At 43.7% G+C, this 24333-nt stretch overlaps 1 protein-coding gene across 1 annotated transcript in view; it reads left to right on the top strand.

The window, feature by feature from the left end:
- LOC126287825 (gamma-aminobutyric acid receptor subunit pi-like) overlaps positions 1-24333 on the top strand; it is a 190739-nt gene that overhangs the window by 45365 nt on the left and 121041 nt on the right. The window contains exon 4 of the mRNA XM_049984891.1: positions 3372-3445. Within this exon, the coding sequence (XP_049840848.1) occupies positions 3372-3445 (74 nt within the window). The remainder of the gene's footprint in view (positions 1-3371; positions 3446-24333) is intronic.

Consider the following 24333-nt stretch of genomic DNA (forward strand, 5'->3'; position numbering starts at 1 on the left):
AGCATGCACAATGTCGGCACTAGTACAGTGTATATCCACCTTTCGCAGCAATGCAGGCTGCTATTCTCCCATGGAGACGATCGTAGAGATGCTGGATGTAGTCCTGTGGAACGGCTTGCCATGCCATTTCCACCTGGCGCCTCAGTTGGACCAGCGTTCGTGCTGGACGTGCAGACCGCGTCAGACGACGCTTCATCCAGTCCCAAACATGCTCAATGGGGGACACATCCAGAGATCTTGCTGGCCAGGGTAGTTGACTTACACCTTCTAGAGCACGTTGGGTGGCACGGGATACATGCGGACGTGCATTGTCCTGTTGGAACAGCAAGTTCCCTTGCCGGTCTAGGAATGGTAGAACGATGAGTTCGATGACGGTTTGGATGTACCGTGCACTATTCAGTGTCCCCTCGACGATCACCAGAGGTGTACGGCCAGTGTAGGAGATCGCTCCCCACACCATGATGCCGGGTGTTGGCCCTGTGTGCCTCGGTCGTATGCAGTCCTGATTGTGGCGCTCACCTGCACGGCGCCAAACACGCATACGACCATCATTGGCACCAAGGCAGAAGCGACTCTCATCGCTGAAGACGACACGGCTCCATTCGTCCCTCCATTCACGCCTGTCGCGACACTACTGGAGGCGGGCTGCACGATGTTGGGGCGTGAGCGGAAGACGGCCTAACGGTGTGCGGGACCGTAGCCCAGCTTCATGGAGACGGTTGCGAATGGTCCTCGCCGATACCCCAGGAGCAACAGTGTCCCTAATTTGCTGGGAAGTGGCGGTGCGGTCCCCTACGGCACTGCGTAGGATTCTACGGTCTTGGCGTGCATCCGTGCGTCGCTGCGGTCCGGTCCCAGGTCGACGGGCACGTGCACCTTCCGCCGACCACTGGCGACAACATCGATGTACTGTGGAGACCTCACGCCCCACGTGTTGAGCAATTCGGCGGTACGTCCACCCGGCCTCCCGCATGCCAACTATACGCCTTCGCTCAAAGTCCGTCAACTGCACATACGGTTCACGTGCACGCTGTCGCGGCATGCTACCAGTGTTAAAGACTGCGATGGAGCTCCGTATGCCATGGCAAACTGGCTGACACTGACGGCGGCGGTGCACAAATGCTGCGCACGCCCCACGTGTTGAGCAATTCGGCGGTACGTCCACCCGGCCTCCCGCATGCCAACTATACGCCCTCGCTCAAAGTCCGTCAACTGCACATACGGTTCACGTGCACGCTGTCGCGGCATGCTACCAGTGTTAAAGACTGCGATGGAGCTCCGTATGCCATGGCAAACTGGCTGACACTGACGGCGGCGATGCACAAATGCTGCGCAGCTAGCGCCATTCGACGGCCAACACCGCGGTTCCTGGTGTGTCCGCTGTGCCGTGCGTGTGATCATTGCTTGTACAGCCCTCTCGTAGTGTCCGGAGCAAGTATGGTGGGTCTGACACACCGGTGTCAATGTGTTCTTTTTTCCATTTCCAGGAGTGTATATACTTGTGCCTGCCCGTTTATACGAGGAAGTGGCGGCAGCCGAGTGGGTAGCGTTCAAGCCCCGTAATCGCTGGATCGCTGGATCGTGTCCCGTTCGTCAGTTTTTTTATTTTTAACACAGTCATTTTCTTTACTATTTATGTTACAATTGATATAATGAGAAAAGTACGTGTAATCGGATGAACTTTTATTAAATTTACTATGTTATTTGGTAGTGTACAAATTTTTATTATCACAAATAATATAATATTCATAACTATCGACTAGTAAACAACCAAACGCATGAAGTTATACTGAAAATGTATGCTTGTCCATGATCTGGGAAATCCCTTACACCTGGAAGGAGCCCGAAACTACTTGTTACCTCCCAAATTTTGACCGGCACAAACGGCTTTCGAAAGATGTACAATTAATTGTCGCTTTCGACATTACGAGTACAATGGCAGGATGATATTTTTCGTAAAAACATGGAAAACATAAAGTTAAACGGCGCCAGCTGCATTGATTAAATGCTGTTTCCGCGTACGCAAGGTCTTTTGAGATTTTCCGTGGAATAACAAACCTCGTTAACATTTTCAAAAACCTCCCTTTCAGCCGATAATTTGGAAGCAAACCATGCATACCGCAGCATTTCCTCAGATATCGGCTCTGATAATTGATCATGCAATATCGAGTGTATTTTAATAGCGCCTTCACGAGAAGCAATTTCTCGTTCTTTTTCGATTAAATACAAACAGTTTTGAAGACACGGACAAGTATACATTTTCAGTATCACTTTATGCGTTTGGTCGTTTACTAGTCGATAGTTATGAATATTATATTATTTGTGGTAATAAAATTTGTATACTGTCAAATAACATTGAAAATTTAATAAAAGTTCATCCGATTACACGTAGTTTTCCCATTATATCAATTGTAATATAAATAGTAAAGAAAATGACTGTGTTGGAAATTAAAAAATAACTGACGAACGGGACTCGATCCCATGATCCAGCGATTACGGGGCTTGAACGCTACCCACTTTTTTTTATTTTTTTTTATTTTAAGAAAAGCTGATTTTGTTCGCTATTGTTCGTTGCATCTGCTCGGGGCGGACGCCGTTTGACATCCGTTTAAGTTCGCTGTTTGATCGATTAACTCAGGTTTTTTTTGTTTTTGTTTTTGCAGAAGGCAGCTAACCCTCTGACCGAACACGCTGAGCTACCATGCCGGCATATAAATGTTTCAAATGTCTCTGAGCATTATGGGACTTAACATCTGAGGTCATCAGTCCCCTAGAACTTAGAACTACTTAAACCTAACTAACCTAAGAACATCACACACATCCATGCCCGATGCAGGATTCGAACCTGCGACCGTAGCAGTTGCGTGGTTCCAGACTGTAGCGCCTAGAACTGCTCGGCCACAACGGCCCCCATAACCAGCAGCAGATACTACAAATCTGACTCGCAAAGAGATTACAGCCATCATGTCTTGGACGACATAGGAAACTCCTCCGTGATGTCCAAAAATACAACAGAGCGTTGTGGCTAAGGCGGAAATCAGCGTACACTCTCTTTCTTCAGTGACTAACTTCTGTGCGAGTTTTCATCCAAACCCATAACTTACAATAGGTGGGGTCACCCTTGTATATTTCATCGAACTGGATAAAGTTGTTTTATATTATTTTTCATTAATTCATGGAATGTAGAGTCTTTAGATATAGATGCAGATAATTTCATTGTGTGGACATTAGTGTCTATCATGTATGAGCAATTCGTGTATCAGATTTTTTCAGTTTAGCTTTCACTTCTTGTACTCGAAGATATTGATTTCGTAATATAGTTGCGTTCGAGGTAAGTGGCTGGGCTGAACTAGTGTTGTCTTTCTGTCCAGAGGCCGGACCGCCGCTGGAGGTGAAACTACGAGCCCGCGTCGTCGACGTCTTGACCATCAACGAGTTCCAGTCGGTGAGTGCGACGCGCTAAGACTGCACTGTGTGTCAACAAGCTCAGATGAACATTTTCCTTTAAAACTTAAGAAGGTGGAAAAACAAGCATTTCTAGCCACGTACGTTCAACTGAGCGCTATGAATAAATTTATCTGCGTAGTTCACCATATCCGTTCAAGTAAACTAGAATATTATGAAGCCACAGGAAATTCCGCAAAATGATTGAAGTCATATTATTCTCACAGGAAAAGATTCCCAGTAGGAAATAGTCGTGTGTTAATGTACAGGTCTTCATCAGAATGAGAAATAATTATGTATGGTGTCCCACAGGGTGATTTCTTAGCGCCATTACTTTTTCTTTGTAATAATATTTCAACAGTAACATTACCACATGCTACTTTTGTTTCGCTTGCAGATGATGAAACCATTATGATAAATGACAAATGAAATGTAGTCTTACAAATAATCGTTAAAGGTAGTTTCATGGTCATTAATAAATGGTTTCTAGACAATTCAAAGTCTTTAAACTTTGAAAAACTCATTTTATGCCGTTTAGAATCCAAAAATGTATCTATAGAATTCTTGTGATTACAGACTGATAATAGGATCACCTGGGAGGAGCATAGAATAGAACTTCCAAAACGTCTAAACGTACCGTGTACTGTTACTTTTTGGAGTAACTTGTCAAGTCAAACGAAGTTTTCTAGGTCGAAAAGCATGTAATATTATAATATTTATGATGTAGATGAGACGCAGAAAGTAATAAATACATTTTGATAATGATGTGAAAAATACCTGACGATGGTACAAGTGAAGAGGATATGAAAAGCGCACTGTCACTAGCAAGAGAAGCTTTTCGGGAAAAGACGAGAATGCTCGCACGGAATGAAAATTTAAGTATTACGAAGCGTTTTCTGAAAGTAACAGTTCACAGTCTAACCTTCTATGTCAGTGAAACATGCACGATCAACAGTACAGGCAAGACGAAAATAGTTGTTTTAAGTAGGGTAATACGGAAGAATGGTGAAGAGTAGATGGGTGTATCGGATTACATCCTCCTTCCCTGTACCATTAGCGAACGGTGCGTTGGAAGCATGATTGTTGGTAAGCCTCTGTATTACACTGAAGAGCCAAAGAAACTGGTGCGTCTGCCTGATATCGTGTAGGTACCCAGCGAGCACACAGAAGTACCGCAATACGACGTGGCATCGACTCGACTAATGTCTGAGGTAGAACTGGAGGAAACTGACACCATGAATCCTGTAGAGCTATCCATAAATACGTGAGAGTACGAGGAGGTGGAGATCTCTTCTGAACAGCACGTTGCAAGGCATCCCAGATGTGCTCAATAATGCTCATGTCTGGGGAGTTTGGTAGCCAGAGGGAGTGTTTAAACTCAGAAGCGTGTTACTGGAGCCACACTGTAGTAATTTTTGACATTTGGGGTGTCGCATTGTCCTGCTGGAATTTCCCAAGTCCGTCGGAATGCACAATGGAAATGAATAGATGCAGGTGATCAGACAGAATGCTTACGTACATGTCACTTGTCAGAGTCGTATCTAGACATATCAGGGGACCCATATCCAACATGCACACGCCCGAACCATTACAGAGCCTGCACCAGCTTGACCAGTCCCCTGCTAACATACAGGGTGCATGGATTCATGAGGTTGTCTCCATACCCGTACACGTCCATCCGCTTAATACAGTTCGAAACGAGACTCGTACGAGCAGGCAACATGTTTCCAGTCATCAAAGTCCAATGTCGGTGTTGACGGGCCCACTCGAGGCGTAAACCTTTATGACATGCAGTCATCAAGGGTATACGGGTGGACATTCGGTTCCGAAAGCCCGTGTCGATTATATTTCGTTGAATGGATCTCACATTGACACTTGTTGATGGTCCAGAACTGAATCTGCAGCAATTTGCGTAAAGGTTGCACTTCTGTCACGTTGAACGATTCTCTGCACTCGTCGTTCTTCCTAACTGGAAGAGTGCGAAAGCTGAAATAAGCAGTTCACATAATATTTAAAAAACTGGTGATTTCCCAAACTGGGGAACAATCAAGAATGAGGTGCCGCAAGGTTCGGTCTTGGGTCCTCTGCTGTCCTTAATATATATTAATGACTTGCCATTCTATATTCACGAAGATGAAACGCTGGTACTTTTTGCCGATGATACAAGATACAAAAAAGAATGACCTGGTGAAATTGTAAACGATGTTTTTCAGAAAATCATTAAGTGGTTCTCTGCAAATGGGCTCTCATTAAACTTTGACAAAACACAGTACATACACTTCCACACAGTAAATGGAATGACATCATTAATAAATATAGAATTCGATCAGAAATCGGTACCTAAGGTAGAATATTCAAAATTTCTAGGTGTATGCATTGATGAGGTGTTGAACTGGGAAAAACACACTGAGGATCTGCTGAAACGTTTGAGTACAGCTACTTTTGCTATTAGGCTCATTGCAAATTTTGGCGATATACATATGAGTAAATTAGCTTACCACACCTATTTTCATTCTCTGCTTTCGTATGACATCATATTCTGGAGTAATCCATCACTGAGTAAAAGAGTGTTCATTGCACAAAAGCGTGTAATAAGAATAATTGCTGATGCTCATCCAAGATCATCCTGCAGACACTTATTTAAAGAGCTAGAGATCTTCACTGTAGCCTCACAATATATATATATATATTCACTTATGAAATTTTTTTATTAACAATCCGAACGAATTCAAAAGTAATAGCAGTGTAAGTGGTTACAACACTAGGAGAAAGGAAGATCTTCACTACTTAAGGTTAAATCTAACTGTGGCTCAGAAGGGAGTAAATTATGCTGCCACAAAAGTCGTTGGTCACTTACCTAATAGCATCAAAAGTCTGACAGATAGCCATATAGCATTTAAAAGGAAATTAAAAGAATTTCTGAATGGCAACTTCTTCTGCTCATTAGATGAATTTTTGGATATAGTAAGTGGGTAATTACCCGAATGCCCACAAAATAATTATTTAAAATATTAAGTGTCATGTAATATTTTGTGTAATTTAATATCTTGTATAGACACCTTTTATTAACCTGACACGTTCCACATCATTACGAAGTGCCGTATTCATGATCTAAGGAACAAGTAATAATCTAATCTAATCTAATCGGTTTTCTCGTTGTGCTCACTTCGTGAGACGCATGTGGGAGGACATAATATGTTATCGAACTCTACCTAGAACGTACTCTCTCGGAATTTCAATAGTAAATAGTGACGCACAACGCCTCTCTTGTAGTGTCTGCCTCCGGAGTCTTTTGAGCATCTCTTTAAGGCTCTCGCACTGACTAAACGATTCCGTGACCAAGGACGTCGCTTTTCGGTGAACCTTCTCTATCTCTTCTGGTAGTCCTACTTGGTAAGGGTCCCAAGTGATGAAAATCGGTCGAACAAGTGTTTTATAACCCACTTCTATGGTGGATGAGCTACATTTCCTTACTATTCTTCCTGTGAATCTCAGTCCATACCTGAATTTCCTGCTTTTCGTGTGTCTGAGGATTTCACTTACGGTCGGTGATAGATACTTTACGATACATATTGTTTCCAGCACTTTGTCATCAACGATGTAGTTACACAGTAGTGGATTTCTTCCCCTATGTTGTTACATTTGCAGATTGCTGCAGCCCTCTGGCGTTGCTATCTCCTTGTAGACAGGGGCATAATCCTCGAATAGCCTTATAAAGTTTCAGACATTTTCTACTAGATCATTTACATACATTGTAAACAATAACGATCTCATCACATTCGCCTGCGGTGCTCCCGAAATTACCGTGACATCTTTCTCTTTTGTTTCGTTAAGAGATGCGTGTTGAGCCCTCTCTGCAAGGACGTCTTCAATCCAGTTACAACTCTGGTCCGATTCTTGGTAAGTTCGTGTTTTTTTTTTTCACTAAACGGCAGGGTGGGATGGTGTCAAATGTCTTCCTGAAGTCTAGGAACGCAACATCAACTGAGCTGAGTTTCGCAAGCCCTCTGTTCGTGGAATTCACGTTGATCTTTGTGGAGGTGATTTCCGTTCTCCAAAAACGGAGTAAAACCTGAGTATAAAACATGTTTCTTAATTATCCAACCGAGTGACGTACTGATAACTAAAAATGTAAATGTCGTGTGACTGGGGCCTCCCGTCGGGTAGACCGTTCGCCGGGGCTAGTCTTCCGATTTGACGCCATTTCTGCAACTTGCGCGTCGATGGGGGTGAAGTGATGAGGATTAGGGCAACACAATACCCAGTTCCAGGGAGGAGAAAAATCTCTGAGCTAGCTGGGAATCGAACCTGGGGCCTTAGGATTGACACTCTGTCGCGCTGACCACTCAGCTACCGGGGGCGGACGATATACCGATATAGACCTATAGTTATGTGCATCTGTACTACGAGTCTTCTCGAAAACTGGAATAACGTGCGCTTTTTACAGTCGCGAGGTACCTTTCTATGCTCCAGCGACCTACGATAAACTGCTTCAAGTAGGGGAGCTAATTCTTTCGTATAATCGCTGTAGACTCTCACAGGCATCTCATCTAGTCCTGGTGCCTTTCCTCTGCTAAGCATTTGTACTTGGGTTTCTATTCCGCAATCGGTAGTCTGAATACCAACTGGTTCGGCTGGTGAGACCAAGGTGAGGGGAGGCAGCTGGGTTGTCAGTGTAAGCCACACAGTTGCCAGACAACCGAGCGCCCAGCGACAGGTAATCGACAGTTTTCCCCAGACCGCAGGGCTTGAGGACGGCAGTTAGCCATCTGAACAGCATGTCTTAATGTAAGTGGCTTCAAAGATGGCGGCATTGGCAAATGAGAGAGAACAAATCAACTTTGTGATATTTCGAAATTCAGTAGTAATTCACAATTTCATCGCAGCACAAAACTAATCACATCAGTATATTCACGGCACTGAGATTCGTGTACTGATATGTTAATATTATGAATATCGTGAAAACTACAGAAGTTAGGTAGTCACAATAAATGAATAATCTTACAAAAATCAACGAAAATTAATCCTTGCTGAGCCCTTCATGTGATCTTAACAAACTAGGTACTGAATGGTAGCTTAGTACTCTAGCTATCATTCCTAGTAACGACTTATTTATATATATTTTATTTATTGAGATACTTTTTCGTATCTTTTTAATTGTGTGAATGTATAAGATCATTGTATTCTCCACAGGCGTGTGGCAAATAAATGCAGCATGACAATCCTTATACCTACCCCTTTTTAAAATTATTACTTGATTTCTAATTTATTTGATCGAATCTTAACACGGTCTTTTTACAGACACCTATCATTTGAAAGTTGTAACTTGCATATAAGATTTGATACCACCCTGAGCAGAGCATAAAAAGACTCATCTATTGAGCAGGCAAACATCTTTTTTGCTTGTTTTAACAATTTTTTTCTTTGCTATTTGTCATTAACATTCATGACCAATTTTCATGTTTTATTTCCTTGTTTTTTGTCTGCTGTGGTTTTTGATTCCCTGTCAGTATGAACAAATTTCTATTTAAGTACAAAACGTGGTATTTCTAATGTATCACGCAGTTCTAAAAACGCAGGAGGTTACTTGAATTTCGGCTTTACGTGTACTACTGGTGAAAATGAAGAACGACCGTAGTGTGTCATTTGTTTCAAACACCTGAATTTGGCTCTGATTTTATTTTTATGCATGAAACCGTGCGACCGCATCAGACTGCAGAGTTGGAGGAGCTCTTTGAGCGAGTGGATGTACGCCGAATGGAATGGCTTGCCCGCTCCGCCGATCACGATAGGACGCATTCGGGCCATGTATTGCGGGACGTCCGCACTTACCAACGACCATCCAGCAGGTGTAAGCCGTACTGATGAGGAATGGGACGCACTGCCACCAGCTCCTTGTCGGCCTGATGCAAATGATGCATAGCGATCACACACCCTGTTCAGAACCACTTCACGCCTTCCGTAATCTCCAGAGGGCCTTCATGAATCGTATTGGCTCGATTGTAATTACTATTTTTGAGTAAAAATGGTTCAAATGGCTCTGAGCACTATGGGACCAAACATCTATGGTCATCAGTCCCCTAGAACGTAGAACTGCTTAAACCTAACTAACCTAAGGACAGCACACAACACCCAGTCACCACGAGGCAGAGAAAATCCCTGACCCCGCCGATAATCGAACCCGGGAACCCGGGCGGGGGAAGCGAGAACGCTACCGCACGACCACGAGCTGCGGAATTTTGAGTAAAAGTGTCATGTCTGTTCGTCTCACTGCGCATTTCTTTTAGCTACCTTCTGTGGTATACTGTATCAAGTTTCATCCACCTGTGCTTCTTGGTGGTGACGTTTCATGAGAAAGTTAGTTTCGTCCTTAAGTTTTGCACGCCAGTGTTTGGTTCAAATGGCTCTGAGCACTATGGGACTTAACATGTGTGGTCATCAGTCCCCTAGAACTTAGAACTACTTAAACCTAACTAACCTAAGGACATCACACATATCCATGCCCGAGGCAGGATTCGAACCTCCGACCGTAGCTGTCGCGCGGTTCCAGACTGTAGCGCCTAGAACCGCTCGGCCACTCCGGCCGGCCACGCTAGTGTGTTAAGCATCTTACGGAATACAAGGCACAAAGGCAATTCGACTTTTTCAAGAAACAAGAATTGTTCTCTTCAACAAAGATAAAATGGCAATGAGCCGCGCTCCGGCTCACGTTGGTGCTATTTGTAGCTTTCCGCCCTCTGTCGGAGGCCAGACGGTATTGTTTAGTTGCCATGGTTGCGGTTGTTTGCCTTCTTCTCGTGTTGACTGGGGCCACTCGGTTTCGCAAGCGTTGCCTGTCCGCTAGTGGCAGCAGCGGCGGTTATAGATATGCAGTAACTGTTGCCCTATCTTTGGGGCGACGTCGTCGTTTTCTGGGTCCTGTGAGTGGGCCAGTTCGGCTGGCGACTGAGGAGGAGCCAGGTCCGCGCAGTGCCAGAACACGCCGGGATCACTTGCGGCACTCGTGGACTGCCGGATGGAAGGGCTGTGGTCACGAGGGTGCACGACCTCGTCGTAAACCGGATCCAGCAAGCTTTAAGATGAGTGCATTTCAACCCAAGTAGAGAAACGTGCACCATTGTGATATGTCGCGATTCTCCAGTCACTTGGGTTCGTGTTGCTACTCGTAGAGTCGCCGAGGCGAAGAGCAGCGAGTGGAGCGCTTATGAAAGGCGGATCTGATTCCTCGACTTCTTATTACTATTTCCTGCGTTCAACTTGTTATAATTTGTTAAGTTCAACCAGCGATAATTTTTCTTGCTTGGTGGCTGCTAACGCTCCAGTTACCTGCCCTGGGGGTTAGTGTATGTAACGGCAGTGTACGATTCCTCGCCTTGCCGCTGCTGTCCGGTAAGGCTTGTAGTTTTAACAGATTTCTTGAGTGTAGGCCGGCTTGTGATTCTTCTACTCTTGTGGTAGTGATTCCTTTCTCGTTCCGGGTGCTCTTAACACAGTTTTATGAGGAGGGGCGGCGGGGTATGTCTACTGCGCTAGAGGGCGGTTACGGCACCTTCTCGCGCACGCGTTGTGGGTCTTCTGCGGCCTATATAGAGGCCGCCGCTTGCGCTGGGAAGTCAGTTCTGGCGAGATCGTGCACCAGCACTCTCACCTGAAGATGGCGGCCAGTTGGACCGCGGAAATATTGTGTCTTGAAGACGTTACGATCCGGCTGCATACCCGAGAAGAATATTATCAAGTCACGACTAAATTGGCAGGCGCTTCAGTCTGGAACCGCGCGACCGCTACGGTCGCAGGATCGAATCCTGCCTCGGGCATGGACGTGTGTGATGTCCTTAAGTTAATTAGGTTTAGGTAGTTCTAAGTTCTAGGGGCTGATGACCTCAGATGTTAAATACCATAATGCTCAGAGCCATTTGAACGATTAAATTGAACTATTAATTGGACCTGCAGCTCTCCAGAATGAATCGCTACGCCACGTCTCGATAGGAGGTGGTAAGAAAATGGAAAAGTCGCTGTGTGTTCCAGCAGCGGAACGACGGTCCATATCGGCCAGCGGATAGAACGGGCCACTTTTCGTTTCTAGTGTTTGGCTTTAGACAGCGAACGCATACTGTGCTTGGAATAAAACGCAGACATCACTTGCTTTAACTTGAGAGATGTTGCTGTTGAATGGGTGTCACAAACTGTATTTGTTTTTTGTGTCGAAGCTGGTGAACAGTGTAATTTTCAGCATTGATTTGTAGTGTTGAAGGTACAATTAATTTTACCTTTCTAGTATTTGTATTTCAGTAGTCTAATGCAGATTGTACTTCAATAATGAAATCCGGTTCAGTGAGGCCGGGTTATGTTTCCAACAAGTTTCACTGTGCAGTTTCAGGTGGGCAGCATGGACCGTAACAAAAGTCGGCTGCTATGGGCCATAAAAGTAAATCTTTTTTCTTGTTGGACAGGACACCAAGATCCAAGACGAAACCTGCTGGTGAGGATCGAGGGAGTGTTCTGAGACTGCAACGAAGCAAGCGCTTTCAAGTCTTACAGAAGGCGAAATGACTGAATGAGTTGCTGTCGATTGTTATAATATTCCTAGAAATACAAAGTCCACTCAATAAATTCTTGGAAAGGTTGTATATTAATATACAGGGTGGTCCATTGATCGTGATCGGGCCAAATATCTCACGAAATAAGAATCAAACGAAAAAACTACAAAGAGCGAAACTCGTCTAGCTTGAAGGGGGAAACCAGATGGCGCTATGGTTGGCCCCCTAGACGGCGCTGCCATAGTTCCAAACGGATATTAACTGCATTTTTTAAAATAGGAATCCCCATTTTTATGACATATTCGCGTAGTACGTAAAGAAATATGAATGATTTAGTTGGACCACTTTTCGCTTTGTGATGGATGGCGCTGTAATAGTCACAAACGTATAAGTACTTATAAGTACGGACGGTATTTGCTTCGTGATGCATTACCCGTGTTAAAATGGACCGTTTACCAATTGCAGAAAATGGCGATATCGTGTTGTTGTATGGCTATTGTGATCAAAACGCCCAACGGGCGTGTGTTATGTATGCTGCTCGGTATCCTGGACGACATCATTCAAGTATCCAGACCGATCGCCGGATAGTTACGTTATTTAACGAAACAAGAAGTGTTCAGCCACATGTGAAACGTCAACCACGACCTGCGACAAATGATGATGCCCAAGTAGGTGTTTTAGCTGCTGTCGCGGCTAATCCGCACATCAGTAGCCGACAAATTGCGCGAGGATCGGGAATCTCAAAAACGTCGGTGTTGAGAATGCTACATAAACATCGATTGCGCTGCACCAGGAACTGCATTTGAACGTCCTGTACAGCTCTGCCACTGGGCACAAGAGAAATTACGGGCCGATGACAGATTTTTTGCAGTCGTTCTATTTAGCGACAAAGCTTCATTCACCAAGAGCGGTAACGTAAACCGGCTTAATATGCACTATTGAGCAACGGAAAATCCATGATGGCTGCGATAAGTGGAAGATCAGCGACCTTGGCGGGTTAATGCATGGTGCGGCATTATGGGAGGAAGGATAATTGGCCCCCATTTTATCGATGTCAATCTAAATGGTGCAATGTATGCTGATTTCCTACGTAATGTTCTACCGATGTTACTACAAGATGTTTCAATACATGACAGAATGGCGATGTACTTCCAATATGATGGATATCTCGCGTGCAGTCGAAGCGGTATTGAATAGTATATTTCATGACAGGTGGAGTGGTCGTCGTAGCACCATACCATGGCCCGCACGTTCATCGGATCTGACGTCACCGGATTTCTTTCTGTGAGGAAAGTTGAAGGATACTTGCTATCGTGATCCATCGACAACGCCTGACAACATGCGTCAGCGCATTGTCAATGTATGTGCGAACATTACGGAAGGCGAACTACTCGCTGTTGAGAGGAATGTCGTTACACGTATTGCCCAATGCACTGAGGTTGACGGACATAATTTTGAGCATTTATTGCATTAATGTGGTATTTACAGGTAATCACGCTGTAACAGCATGCGTTCTCAGAAATGATAAGTTACAAAGGTACATGTATCACATTGAAACGACCGAAAAAATAATCAAACGTACCTATGTTCTGTTTTTTGATTTAAGAAATCTACCTGTTACCAACTGTTCGTCTAAAATTGTGAGCCATATGTTTGTGACTATTTCAGCGCCATCTATCACAAAGCGAAGAAAGTGGTCCAACTATAACACTCATATTTCTTTACGTACTACACGATTGGGTAATAAAAAGGGGGTTCCTATTTAAAAAAGCACTGTTGATATCCGTTTCATCTATGGCAGCGCCATCTAGCGGGCCAACCATAGCGCCATCTGGTTTCCCCCTTCATGCTAGGCAAGTGTCGTTCTTTGTGACTTTTTCATTTGACGCTTATTTCGTGAAATATTTGGGCCAGTCACGATTAATGGACCACCCCATATATATTTCGCCAAAGCTTGTGCTTCTTTTTTTATTCTTTGGCGGGTCCTGGAACTATTGTCAGGTGGGTTTGGCACCCCTGCCTCGCGAACGATATGTTGGGAATCAGTGAAACAAGATGGCGGCACCCTTGCAGGTTTGCACCGAAGCCGAGTAGCGGCTGTTACCCGAACTGCTGAAACCAATCGAAATTCACCGTGAAATGGCATTGCAATATCGTGAAAGTTGTTTGAGTCGAAAATAAATATGCGAATGGGCAGATAAGTTCGATCAGGGTGTAACAATGGTTGAAGATTATCCACGTCCAGGACGCTCTACCTATGCAGTCACGGAGAACAACGTTATGACAGTTGATGTGTTGATATGGGAAAACAGGCGTATTATCGTGAATGATATAGCTGTAACAATGAACGTTAGTCCAATATGACAAACAGCCAAAAAACAAAAAAAACCCGAAACTAGTCATCATCAAGTAACAAAGAGAGCTATTTTGCAACTTTGGCTGATTGCGATACTGAAATGGATTCATACGTTGCTGACCCTTCAACATCCCAGCATGCTGGACATCCGATGAACATTAGACTACTATACTGTTTCTGACTTACTGATGATGTTCAAGAAAGTGTGTACGAAATGGGTTCCAAAACATTTGACATCAGAAACGAAATAAAGGTACATGGATGAGTGCAGGGAGCTTTTACAACAGTACGAGGCTAAAGGGCAGGCATTTATTCACTTTCTTCGCCGTATTCTAACGGGAGATGAAAGCTGGTTGCATTTTTAACCAACCGAAAGAAGCTCTTAATGGCTCAAGGTTCGCTGATGATGAGGAAGTCCAGGCAGCAGTGCATAAGTAGTTACGGACACGACCCCAAAAATTCTTTGCACGTGGAACAGAGCACCTTGTACAGCTCTAGCATAAGTGCATAGAACTAGAAGCGGGATTACGTTGGAAAGTAAGTGTTGTATTACATACTCGTAATAGATCCTTTAAAAATTTTAAGTTTTTTTATTGAATCACTCTTGTACGCTGAAAAGATGTTTAAAATCAGTTGTAGGGAATTAGCAGACTTCTACGACTCCTCAGATGAGGTTTTTTAAACCAACGTTTTTCGTGGAGAATATTTTGAACAAAACTGGATCCAGTGTGAAAGATGTGAGTGCTGGACTCATGAACTTTCTGTGATCATTGAGGATTCGTTGTATTATAAAGAAAACAGTTATTTTGTATTTTCAACTCAGAAAATTAGAGAAGTATTGTTTTCCTAACTTATGTCGTGTGATAAAACCAAAATATTATTTTCCATAGTAGAATTTGCGTCTCTGTTGAAAATGTTTTCTGTACTTTTCTGATACATTGTATTTTTGATATATAAACAGCTTACTGTTTTTTTAGACACGAAGACACTTTTTTATTTAAAAGCCTCTATTTTGTTATATGTCCCAAATTGCCCGACATTTTCATCAACATCTTGAAATTTAAATCATTCATATCTTTATATGCTGTGTGTCATTTTGATTAGAACGCTTTTTTTCATCATTCACAACAAAGCAAATTTTCAACTAAAGGTTTATGTGATTATACCTCAGTTCAAAACAACAATAAAAGTGGCCCGCTGTTCCCCTATCCTACTTTCCACGCAACGTAAAGTTATGTTTTCTCTGAGAATCAAAGTGCGTTTATACCAAGTGTGGACTGTTTTCTTTTCCTTAATCGGTAATGATCCTTATTTCCTCCACGTCAATGTTAACAACACTGTTTTTACAGATTTTCACTCTGCAGCGGAGTGTGCGCTGATATGAAACTTCCTGGCAGATTAAAACTGTATGCTCGACCGAGACTCGAACTCAGGACCTTTGCCTTTCGCGGGCAAGTGCTCTACCATCTGGGCTACCGAAGCACGACTCACGTCCGGCACTCACAGCTTTACTTCTGCCAGTATCCGTCTCCTACCTTCCAAACTTTACAGAAGCTCTCCTGCGAACCTTGCAGAACTAGCACTCCTGAAAGAAAGGATATTGCGGAGACATGGCTTAGCCATAGCCTGGGGATGTTTCCAGAATGAGATTTTCACTCTGCAGCGGAGTGTGCGCTGATATGAAACTTCCTGGCAGATTAAAACTGTGTGCCCGACCGAGACTCGAACTCGGGACCTTTGCCTTTCGCGGGCAAGTGCTCTACCATCTGAGCTACCGAAGCACGACTCACGCCCGGTTCGCAGAAGAGCTTCTGTAAAGTTTGGAAGGTAGGAGACGAATACTGGCAGAAGTAAAGCTGTGAGTGCCGGGCGTAAGTCGTGCTTCGGTAGCTCAGATGGTAGAGCACTTGCCCGCGAAAGGCAAAGGTCCCGAGTTCGAGTCTCGGTCGGGCACACAGTTTTAATCTGCCAGGAAGTTTCACACTGTTTTTAGTTTAGATTCAGTCACGATGAACAGGTCTTTCCATGCCCTTCCAGCACTTTCACCGTCTTTCACAACAAAATCCGCTTATGTCCATCCTACTATACAGGATGTGTGAGAAGTTCCTGTACCCAATTTTAACTTCTAAAATTGGGAAGAACATTGTTTCGTTACTATCCCTGCTTTGACGACTTGCATTGTGATCAATATTGTTTTGTTTCCGTATTGCATTGTTTCGGTTGTGAAGTCATGGCCGATGCGACGTGGATGCAGTTACACTGTTCATTAGCAATTAGTGGCGTGTTTTTGTGCTTATGTGTGTGTGTGTGTGTGTGTGTGTGTGTGTGTGTGTGTGTGTGTGCCCACGAACATTCATAGACAGTGCAAACAGTGAGGGACTCAACTCGTGAAACAACACTACATGATTGAGAGAAACGTGCTTTTATTTCAGGCAGTGCCGAAGAAGTTCATGTAGGAAAATGTGAAAGGAAAGGTGTGCCATTGTGCCATCGTCGCTCGATCAGGTCAACAGTCTCCAAAGCAATCCAATCACAAAAGAGCAGCGAAGTTCACATATCGCTATCAGCAGTGCCTGACCACAATGTTTGCGAATGAATTATCCAAAGTGGATTTTAGAACATATATTGTGTTCGAACATTATGAATTACCTCGATTACCTTGATCTTCTGATGACTTAATTAGTCGTCTGCAAACAACGGAAGACGGCTGCTCAGACGCAATGACGCAACGTGCCGTGATTTGTTCGGACATTTTTCAGATGGCGTGGCTCATTCGAGAATGTTATTTTCTGATAAATGTGAGCGATATCTCAGGTCACCAAGGAGAAATGCGAATTTCTATTTGAAGGAAAATCCTCATTTTGGGCATGATTTGGCAAGCAGCCCATCTCGTGTTATAATATGGACTTGGTTGCCATCACAGTGCCTGTTCGAACCATATTTTTTGAAGAGTATGTGAGAGAATGTTCTTATTTTGACATGATGTGAACGTGATTAATAAGTCTGAGAATGGAATTATGGATTATATCCGATTACAGTAGGATGGAGATCCAACAAACTTTCTTGTTCATATGATTGTGTGAGTTCCTTGACGAACAATTTACAGGCTGCTGGATTGGGTTTTATTAAGTAACTTCTCCAACCCCCTTGTAATTGCCACCATGAAGCTTAGGCCGTATCACACGAGAGAACTCATTCTACGTCTACATCTACATCTACAGCTACATGGATACTCTGCAAATCACATTTAAGTTCCGGGCAGAGGGTTCATGGAACCACCTTCACAATTCTCCATTACTCCAATCTCATTTAGCACACGGAAAGAATGAACACCTAAATCTTTCCGTACGAGCTCTGATTTCCCTTATTTTATCTTGGTGATCGTTCCTCCCTATGTAGGTCGGTGTCAACAAAATATATTCGTATTCGGAGGATAAAGTTGGTGATTGAAATTTCGAGAGAAGATTACGTCGCAACGAAAAATGTTTTTCTTTTAATGATGTCCAGCCTAAATCCTGTATCATTTCTGGGACACTCTCTCCCATTTTTCCCGATAGTAAAAAACGTGCTGCCTTTGTTTCAACTTTTTCTATGTACTCCGTCAGTCCTATCTGGTAAGGATCCCATATCGCGCAGCAGTATTCTAAAAGAGGACGGACATGCGTGGTGTAGGCAGTCTCCTTAGTAAGTCTGTTACATTTTCTAAGTGTACTGCCAGTAAAACGCAGTCTTTGGGTAGCCTTCCCCACAACATTTTCTGTGTGTTCCTTCCAATTTGTGTTGTTTGTAATTGTCATACCTAGGTATTTAGTTGAATTTACGGCTTTTGGATTAGACTGATTTTATCGGGTAACCGAAGTTTCACAACCTCCTTTTAGCACTCATGTGGATGACCTCACACTTTTCGTTATTTCGGGTCAACTGCTACTTTTCGCACCATTCAATTATATTTCCTAAATCCTTTTGCAATTTGTTTTGGTGTCCTGATGACTTTATTAGTCGATAAACGACAGCGTCATCTGCAAAGAACCTAAGACGGCTGCTCAGACTGTCTCCCAAATCGTTTATATAGATAAGGAGAAGCAAAAGGCCTATAACACTACCTTGTGGAACGCCAGAAATGACTTCTGTTTTACTCGATCACTTTCCGCCAATTACTACGAACTGTGACCTCTTTGACAGAAAATCACAAATCCAGTCACATAACTGAGACGATATTCCATAAGCACGCAATTTCACTACGAGCCGCTTGTGTGCCACAGTGTTAAAAGCCTTCCGCAAATCCAGAAATACGGAAACGATCTGAAATCTCTTATCAATAGCACTCAACACTTCATGTGAATAGAGAGATAGTTGTGTTTCAGAGGAACGATGTTTTCTAAACCCATGTTGAATGTGTGTCAAGAGATCGTTTTCTTCGAGGTAATTCATAATGTTCGAACACAATATATGTTTTAAAATCCAGTTGCATATCGACGTTAACGATATGGGCCTGTAATTTAGTGGATTACTCCTACTACCTTTCTTGAATATTGGTGTGCCCTGTGCAACTTTCCAGTCTTTGGGTACGGATCATTCGTCGAGCGTACGGTTGTGTATGGTTGTTAAGTATGGAGCTATTGCATCAGCATGATCCGAAAGGAACCTAATTGGTATACAGTTTGGAACAGGAGACTTGCTTTTATTAAGTGATTTAAGTTGTTTCATTACTACGAGGATATTTACTTCTACGTTACTCATGTTGGCAGCTGTTCTCCATTCGAATTCTGGAATATTTACTTCGTCTTCTTTTGTGAAGGCATTTCGTAAGGCTGCGTTTAGTAGCTCTGCTTTGGCAGCACTGTCTTCGATAGTATCTCCATTGCTATCGTGCAGAGAAGGCATATATTGTTTCTTGCCGCTAACATATTTCATATACGACCCGAATCTCTTTGGATTTTCTGCCAGGTTTCGAGAGAAAGTTTCGTTGTGGAATGCATCTCGCATTGAAGTCCGCTCTAAATTTCGAGCTTCAGTGGATCGCCGATCCTGGGGATTTTGCGTTTGTTTGAATTCGGCACGTATGTTTCGTTGTTTCTGCAACAGTGTTCTAACCCGTTTTGTGTACCAAGGAGGATCAGCTCCGTCGTTTGTAAATTTATTTGGCATAAAGAAATAAAGGGGAGTAATGAGTCACATGTGGTTCAACGTCAGATAATGAAGTCTGATGCTAAATGTGTTGAGCAAACCTTTGAAAGTGTTACTCCTTAGATGCTCCGCAAGATGTCAAGGAGGGCATGGAGACACTTAGGCCTCTGAGGACGGCACGATCGTCCCTTTCAGAGCATTTGGCTACGTAGTTTTCGCAGGCAGCTACTCAAATACAAAATATGCCATTTCGACTTAGGGGTACAGAGACTTCTCAGCCACGCTGTATACCAAATGGTTGTTGTACAGGATTCACTGTCATGTATTTGGATATTCTGTTTTTATGTGTTCAAAAGAAAACAGCAGACACTGAACAATTTTCTTCTTCTCTACATTTGTAATCCATCTGATGCCCGCATACATACGAATATCTTTGAAGATTTTTGCATGCAAAAGCATCGAAGGCTTCTGCCGGAAACACAAGGCAGTCAGTTCAGTGCAACAGTTTGTATCTCCATCCTTCTTGTTCAACTGGACGAAGTCGAATACTTCCACTGCAATGGCGCCTCCGGATAAACATCACCGCGGTCAGCACTAGAAGGACTCATCTTGGCATTTGGCTGAATTATTTTAGAGAAGACGTAGCGCTCTAAGCCTGCCTGGTCAAACAGTAGTTTTATGTCCTGCTACTTTTGTATACATGCCAAATGTAGATATTTATTGAGGAGATGTTCAATGGGCAGTACGATGAGCAATGTGTCCAATGCTGTTCTCTGATAGACATATGGCGAAACTTGATACAAGCCAAAAAACCCTACATGAAAACGCTTTATTATTGCAACTGATTTCAACTGTTAGACTACAGAAAAATAGCTAGTTTAATCTACATTAACCACGGATAAAGTAAAATCATCGACTTCACGGGCAACAATTGTTGGTGCCGACGACTATCGCAAATCTCAGAAGGTCTTTAGTATCTTATATGTCTGCACTCACATAGAATTAAAACAGAAACTCATCTTTCTTAATTACACCTTGTAGGAGGGTCAGATAGCAAGTATTAGCACTTTAATTCTAATTGTCTTTAGAAAGGCAGTACGGCTTAGTGTATTAGCCAGCTGCTAGATGGCACTGTTCTATTAGCTTTTTATGATAGGTTGCAGTGTTGTCACACTAGTTCGGTTTCCGGTCTTACGAAATAACCATCGATGTGCCACTCTCCATTTACACCAATAAAGAATAGCATTCTGTAAACAGCATTCTGTCTCAAAATCCACAGAAATCGATAATCCTGTGCAGTTGTCGAACGTGAATAGCCTGTGTAGTCTCAATCGTCAACACTACTTCTCGAAAGTAACTGAGTACTGTTGTGTATGACTTTGTACGCACTAAGAAGGAGAGGTGGGCTTTAGATTGGTGCGGCAGCTATAGTCGAAGGAGAGTTGGACAGGAGCAGAAATGTTTAGCGGACAAGTTAACACAGCAAAAAAAAGAGTGTTTTAAAACGAATATGCGTATTTCGAATGCATATATTTATTAAACTTTGAGACATATTGACATCCTTCGTCACTGATGTCATGGCAGTACGGATTCGGTTCTTCAACTCTTCCAGGTTCTGTGAGAATGGTGGTACATAAACGTTATCCTTAACGTAACTTCACACGAAGGAGTCAGAGGGTGTCGAATCCGGTGACCGTGGAACCCAGCTGAGACATGCTGACCCGCCAGCTCCTTGACGACCAATCCAACGGTGCGGTAGAGTTTCATTCCGATATTCATGCATTTGGCGACTCCAGTGAGGGGGTACCCCGTCTTGTGCAGCCTCGGAAACAACCAGTTTTGTAACATAGCGAGATACTACTGACCGTTAACCGTGTTTCCATCAAAGAAGAATGGGCCGTAAACAGATGATCGGGATATCGCACAAAACACATTGACTTTGTGTTTGATTATCTGACCACTAACACGGAAAGTCGCTTCATCACTGAACACGATGCGAAAGTGTTATCATTGTCAGTAGCATCAAGAATGTCGTTACAAAATGCCACACGTTTGCGTTTGTCATCAGGACGCAGATCTTGTAACACGTGTAACTTGTACGACTTCATAACCAACACACATCTCAAAACACCCCAAATTGTTGTTGTAGGCAGTTGGAACTCCCGAGTGGCATGACGAGTTGATTTTGTAGGACTACGTTGGAAAGCAGTTTGAATTCGTGCAATATTTCCTTCAGGAACACGAGGGCGGCCAGAACTCTTTCCTTTACATACACATCCTGTATCTAGAAACCGTCGATACCATCTACGAATGTTCCACCCATTCGGAGGATCAATTTGGTACCTCAACCTGAAACATCTTTGCACTGTAATAACGTAATTGCAATTCACAAACTCGAGAACACAAAATGATTTCTGTTGTGGTGTAGCCATTTTAAACATATGACGGTTACCAAGCAAAACAGAAGACAACTGACATCTAGCGGCTATTAATATAAACTAGACTATGACTTCGTTTCTCCAATAGCCGTGCCGAGGAGCAGCGATCGATAGTTTGGACAAAATAATATACTACTAAAAATTGCTACACCACGAAGATAACTTGCTACAGATGCGAAATTCAACCGACAGGAAGAAGACGCTATGATATGCAAAATGATTAGCTTTCCAGAGCATTCACACAAGGTTGGCGCCGGTGGCGACACCTGCAACGTGCTGACATAAGGAAAGTTTCCAACCGATCTCCCATACACAAACAACAGTTGACCGGCGTTGCCTGGTGAAACGTTGTTCTGATGCCTCTTGTAAGGAGGAGAAATGCGTACCATCACGTTTCCGACTTTGATAAAGGTCGTATTGTAGCCTATCGCGATTGCGGTATATCGTATCGTGACATTGCTGCTCGCGTTAGTCGAGATCCAATGGCTGTTAGCAGAACATGGAATCGGTGGGTTCAGGAGGGTAATACGGAACGCCGTGCTGGATCCCAACGGCCTCGTGTCACTAGCAGTCGAGATGACAGGCATCTTATCCGCATGGCTGTAACGGATCGTGCAGCCACTTCTCGATCCCTGAGTCAACAGATGGGGATGTTTGCAAGACAACAACCATCTGCACGGACAGTTCGACGGCGTTTGCAGCAGCATCGACTATCAGCTCGGAGACCATGGCTGCGGTTACCCGTGACGCTGCATCACAGACAGGAGCTCCTGCGATGGTGTACTCAACGACGAACCTGGGTGCACGAATGGCAGAACGTCATTTTTTTCGGATGAATCCAGGTTCTGTTTACAGCTTCATGATGGGCGCATCCGTTTTTGGCGACATAGCGGTGAAAGCACATTGGAAGCGTGTATTCGTCATCGCCATACTGGCGTATCACCCGGCTTGATGGTATGGGGTGCCATTGGTTACACGTCTCGGTCGCCTCTTGTTCGCGTTGAAGGTACTTTGAACAGTGGACGTTACTTTTCAGATGTGTTACGACCCGTGGCTCTACCCTTTATTCGATCCCTGCAAAACCCTACATTTCAGTGGGATAATGCACGACTGCATGTTGCAGGTCCTGTACGGGCCTTTCTAGATACAGAAAATATTCGACTGCTGCCCTGGCCAGCACATTCTCCAGATCTCTTACCAATTGAAAACGCCTGGACAATGGTGGCCGAGCAACTGGCTCGTGACAATGCGCCAGTCAGTACTCTTGAGGAATTGTAGTATCGTGTTGAAGCTGCATGGACAGCTGTACCTGTACACGCCATCCAAGCTCTCTTTGACTCAATGCCCAGGCGTATCAAGGCCTTTATTACGGCCAGAGGTGGTTGTTCTGGGTACTGATTTCTCAGGATCTATGCACCCAAATTGCGTGAAAATGTAATCACATGTCAGTTCCAGTATAATATATTTGACCAATGAATACCCTTTTATCATCTGCATTTCTTCTTGGTATATCAGTTTTAATGGCCAGTAGTGTACTTTGTAATACGTATATTCTTTTTGAAAGACTCTGTACTTAGCTTGTATTCCTCCAAGCATACGAAGACTGATTACAAATAATGCAGCATGAAAAGCCCAGCTATTACAACACCAACAAGAATGAGGCTCTCTGTACTAAAGCACAATTGATGGTGTCGGAGCCGCAACTAGGCGGTGTTTGCATATCGTCACGTAGTGAAGAGGATCCAAGTGCTAATGGGCTGTCTGGCTGCCGCCTGCTGTCCTACATTGTGTCGGTAGAGGAAGATCTTGGTGCAGAGCTGCTGGAGGTGTGGCTCAGCGAGCGTGCTCCATTGGGTCACTCGGATCGCACACGTTTGCTATCGGTGACTGATGGAAATTTGCAACTTCATTACCAACTTTAAGACGCCAGTATGGTCGTATCAAAGCGTGATGCCACAATTCTGTGTCCACATATTGCTTTGACTCCTGTCCACATTCTGAGCGACTTCCCTGGTTGATGATACTTTTGCGTTTAACATGAAGATGCGGACCTGATCATTGGTCATTATTGTCCTTCGTGTCATGATGCAAGTATACTCCACTGTTCCACAGACAGCTCTAATGCGTGCCTACTGGTGCTTTACTGTCAACTGAAATGATGCAGTCCATTTGAGTGCGGCGTTCTAACGTAGGTAGCGTTCATAGTAACTGTTTACAATCAACGCCAGGGATGATCTTCCAACTGTATAACCCCAGACAAAGTTCTTCCACTTCGAGTTCTCAGCGTGGACAGAGGTAGAGAAAGAGTGAACTGCTAAGGCCGATGTTAAATCTGCCACAATTTCGTAAAATGAAAAAATTTGATTAGTTGCATAGTGTCTCATGTTAGCCATAACTTCCACTACTTAGTTTTGTGTTTCTGGCGCCAACC

This window comes from Schistocerca gregaria, chromosome 1 (assembly GCF_023897955.1).
Source record: "Schistocerca gregaria isolate iqSchGreg1 chromosome 1, iqSchGreg1.2, whole genome shotgun sequence".
Taxonomy (NCBI): domain Eukaryota; kingdom Metazoa; phylum Arthropoda; class Insecta; order Orthoptera; family Acrididae; genus Schistocerca; species Schistocerca gregaria.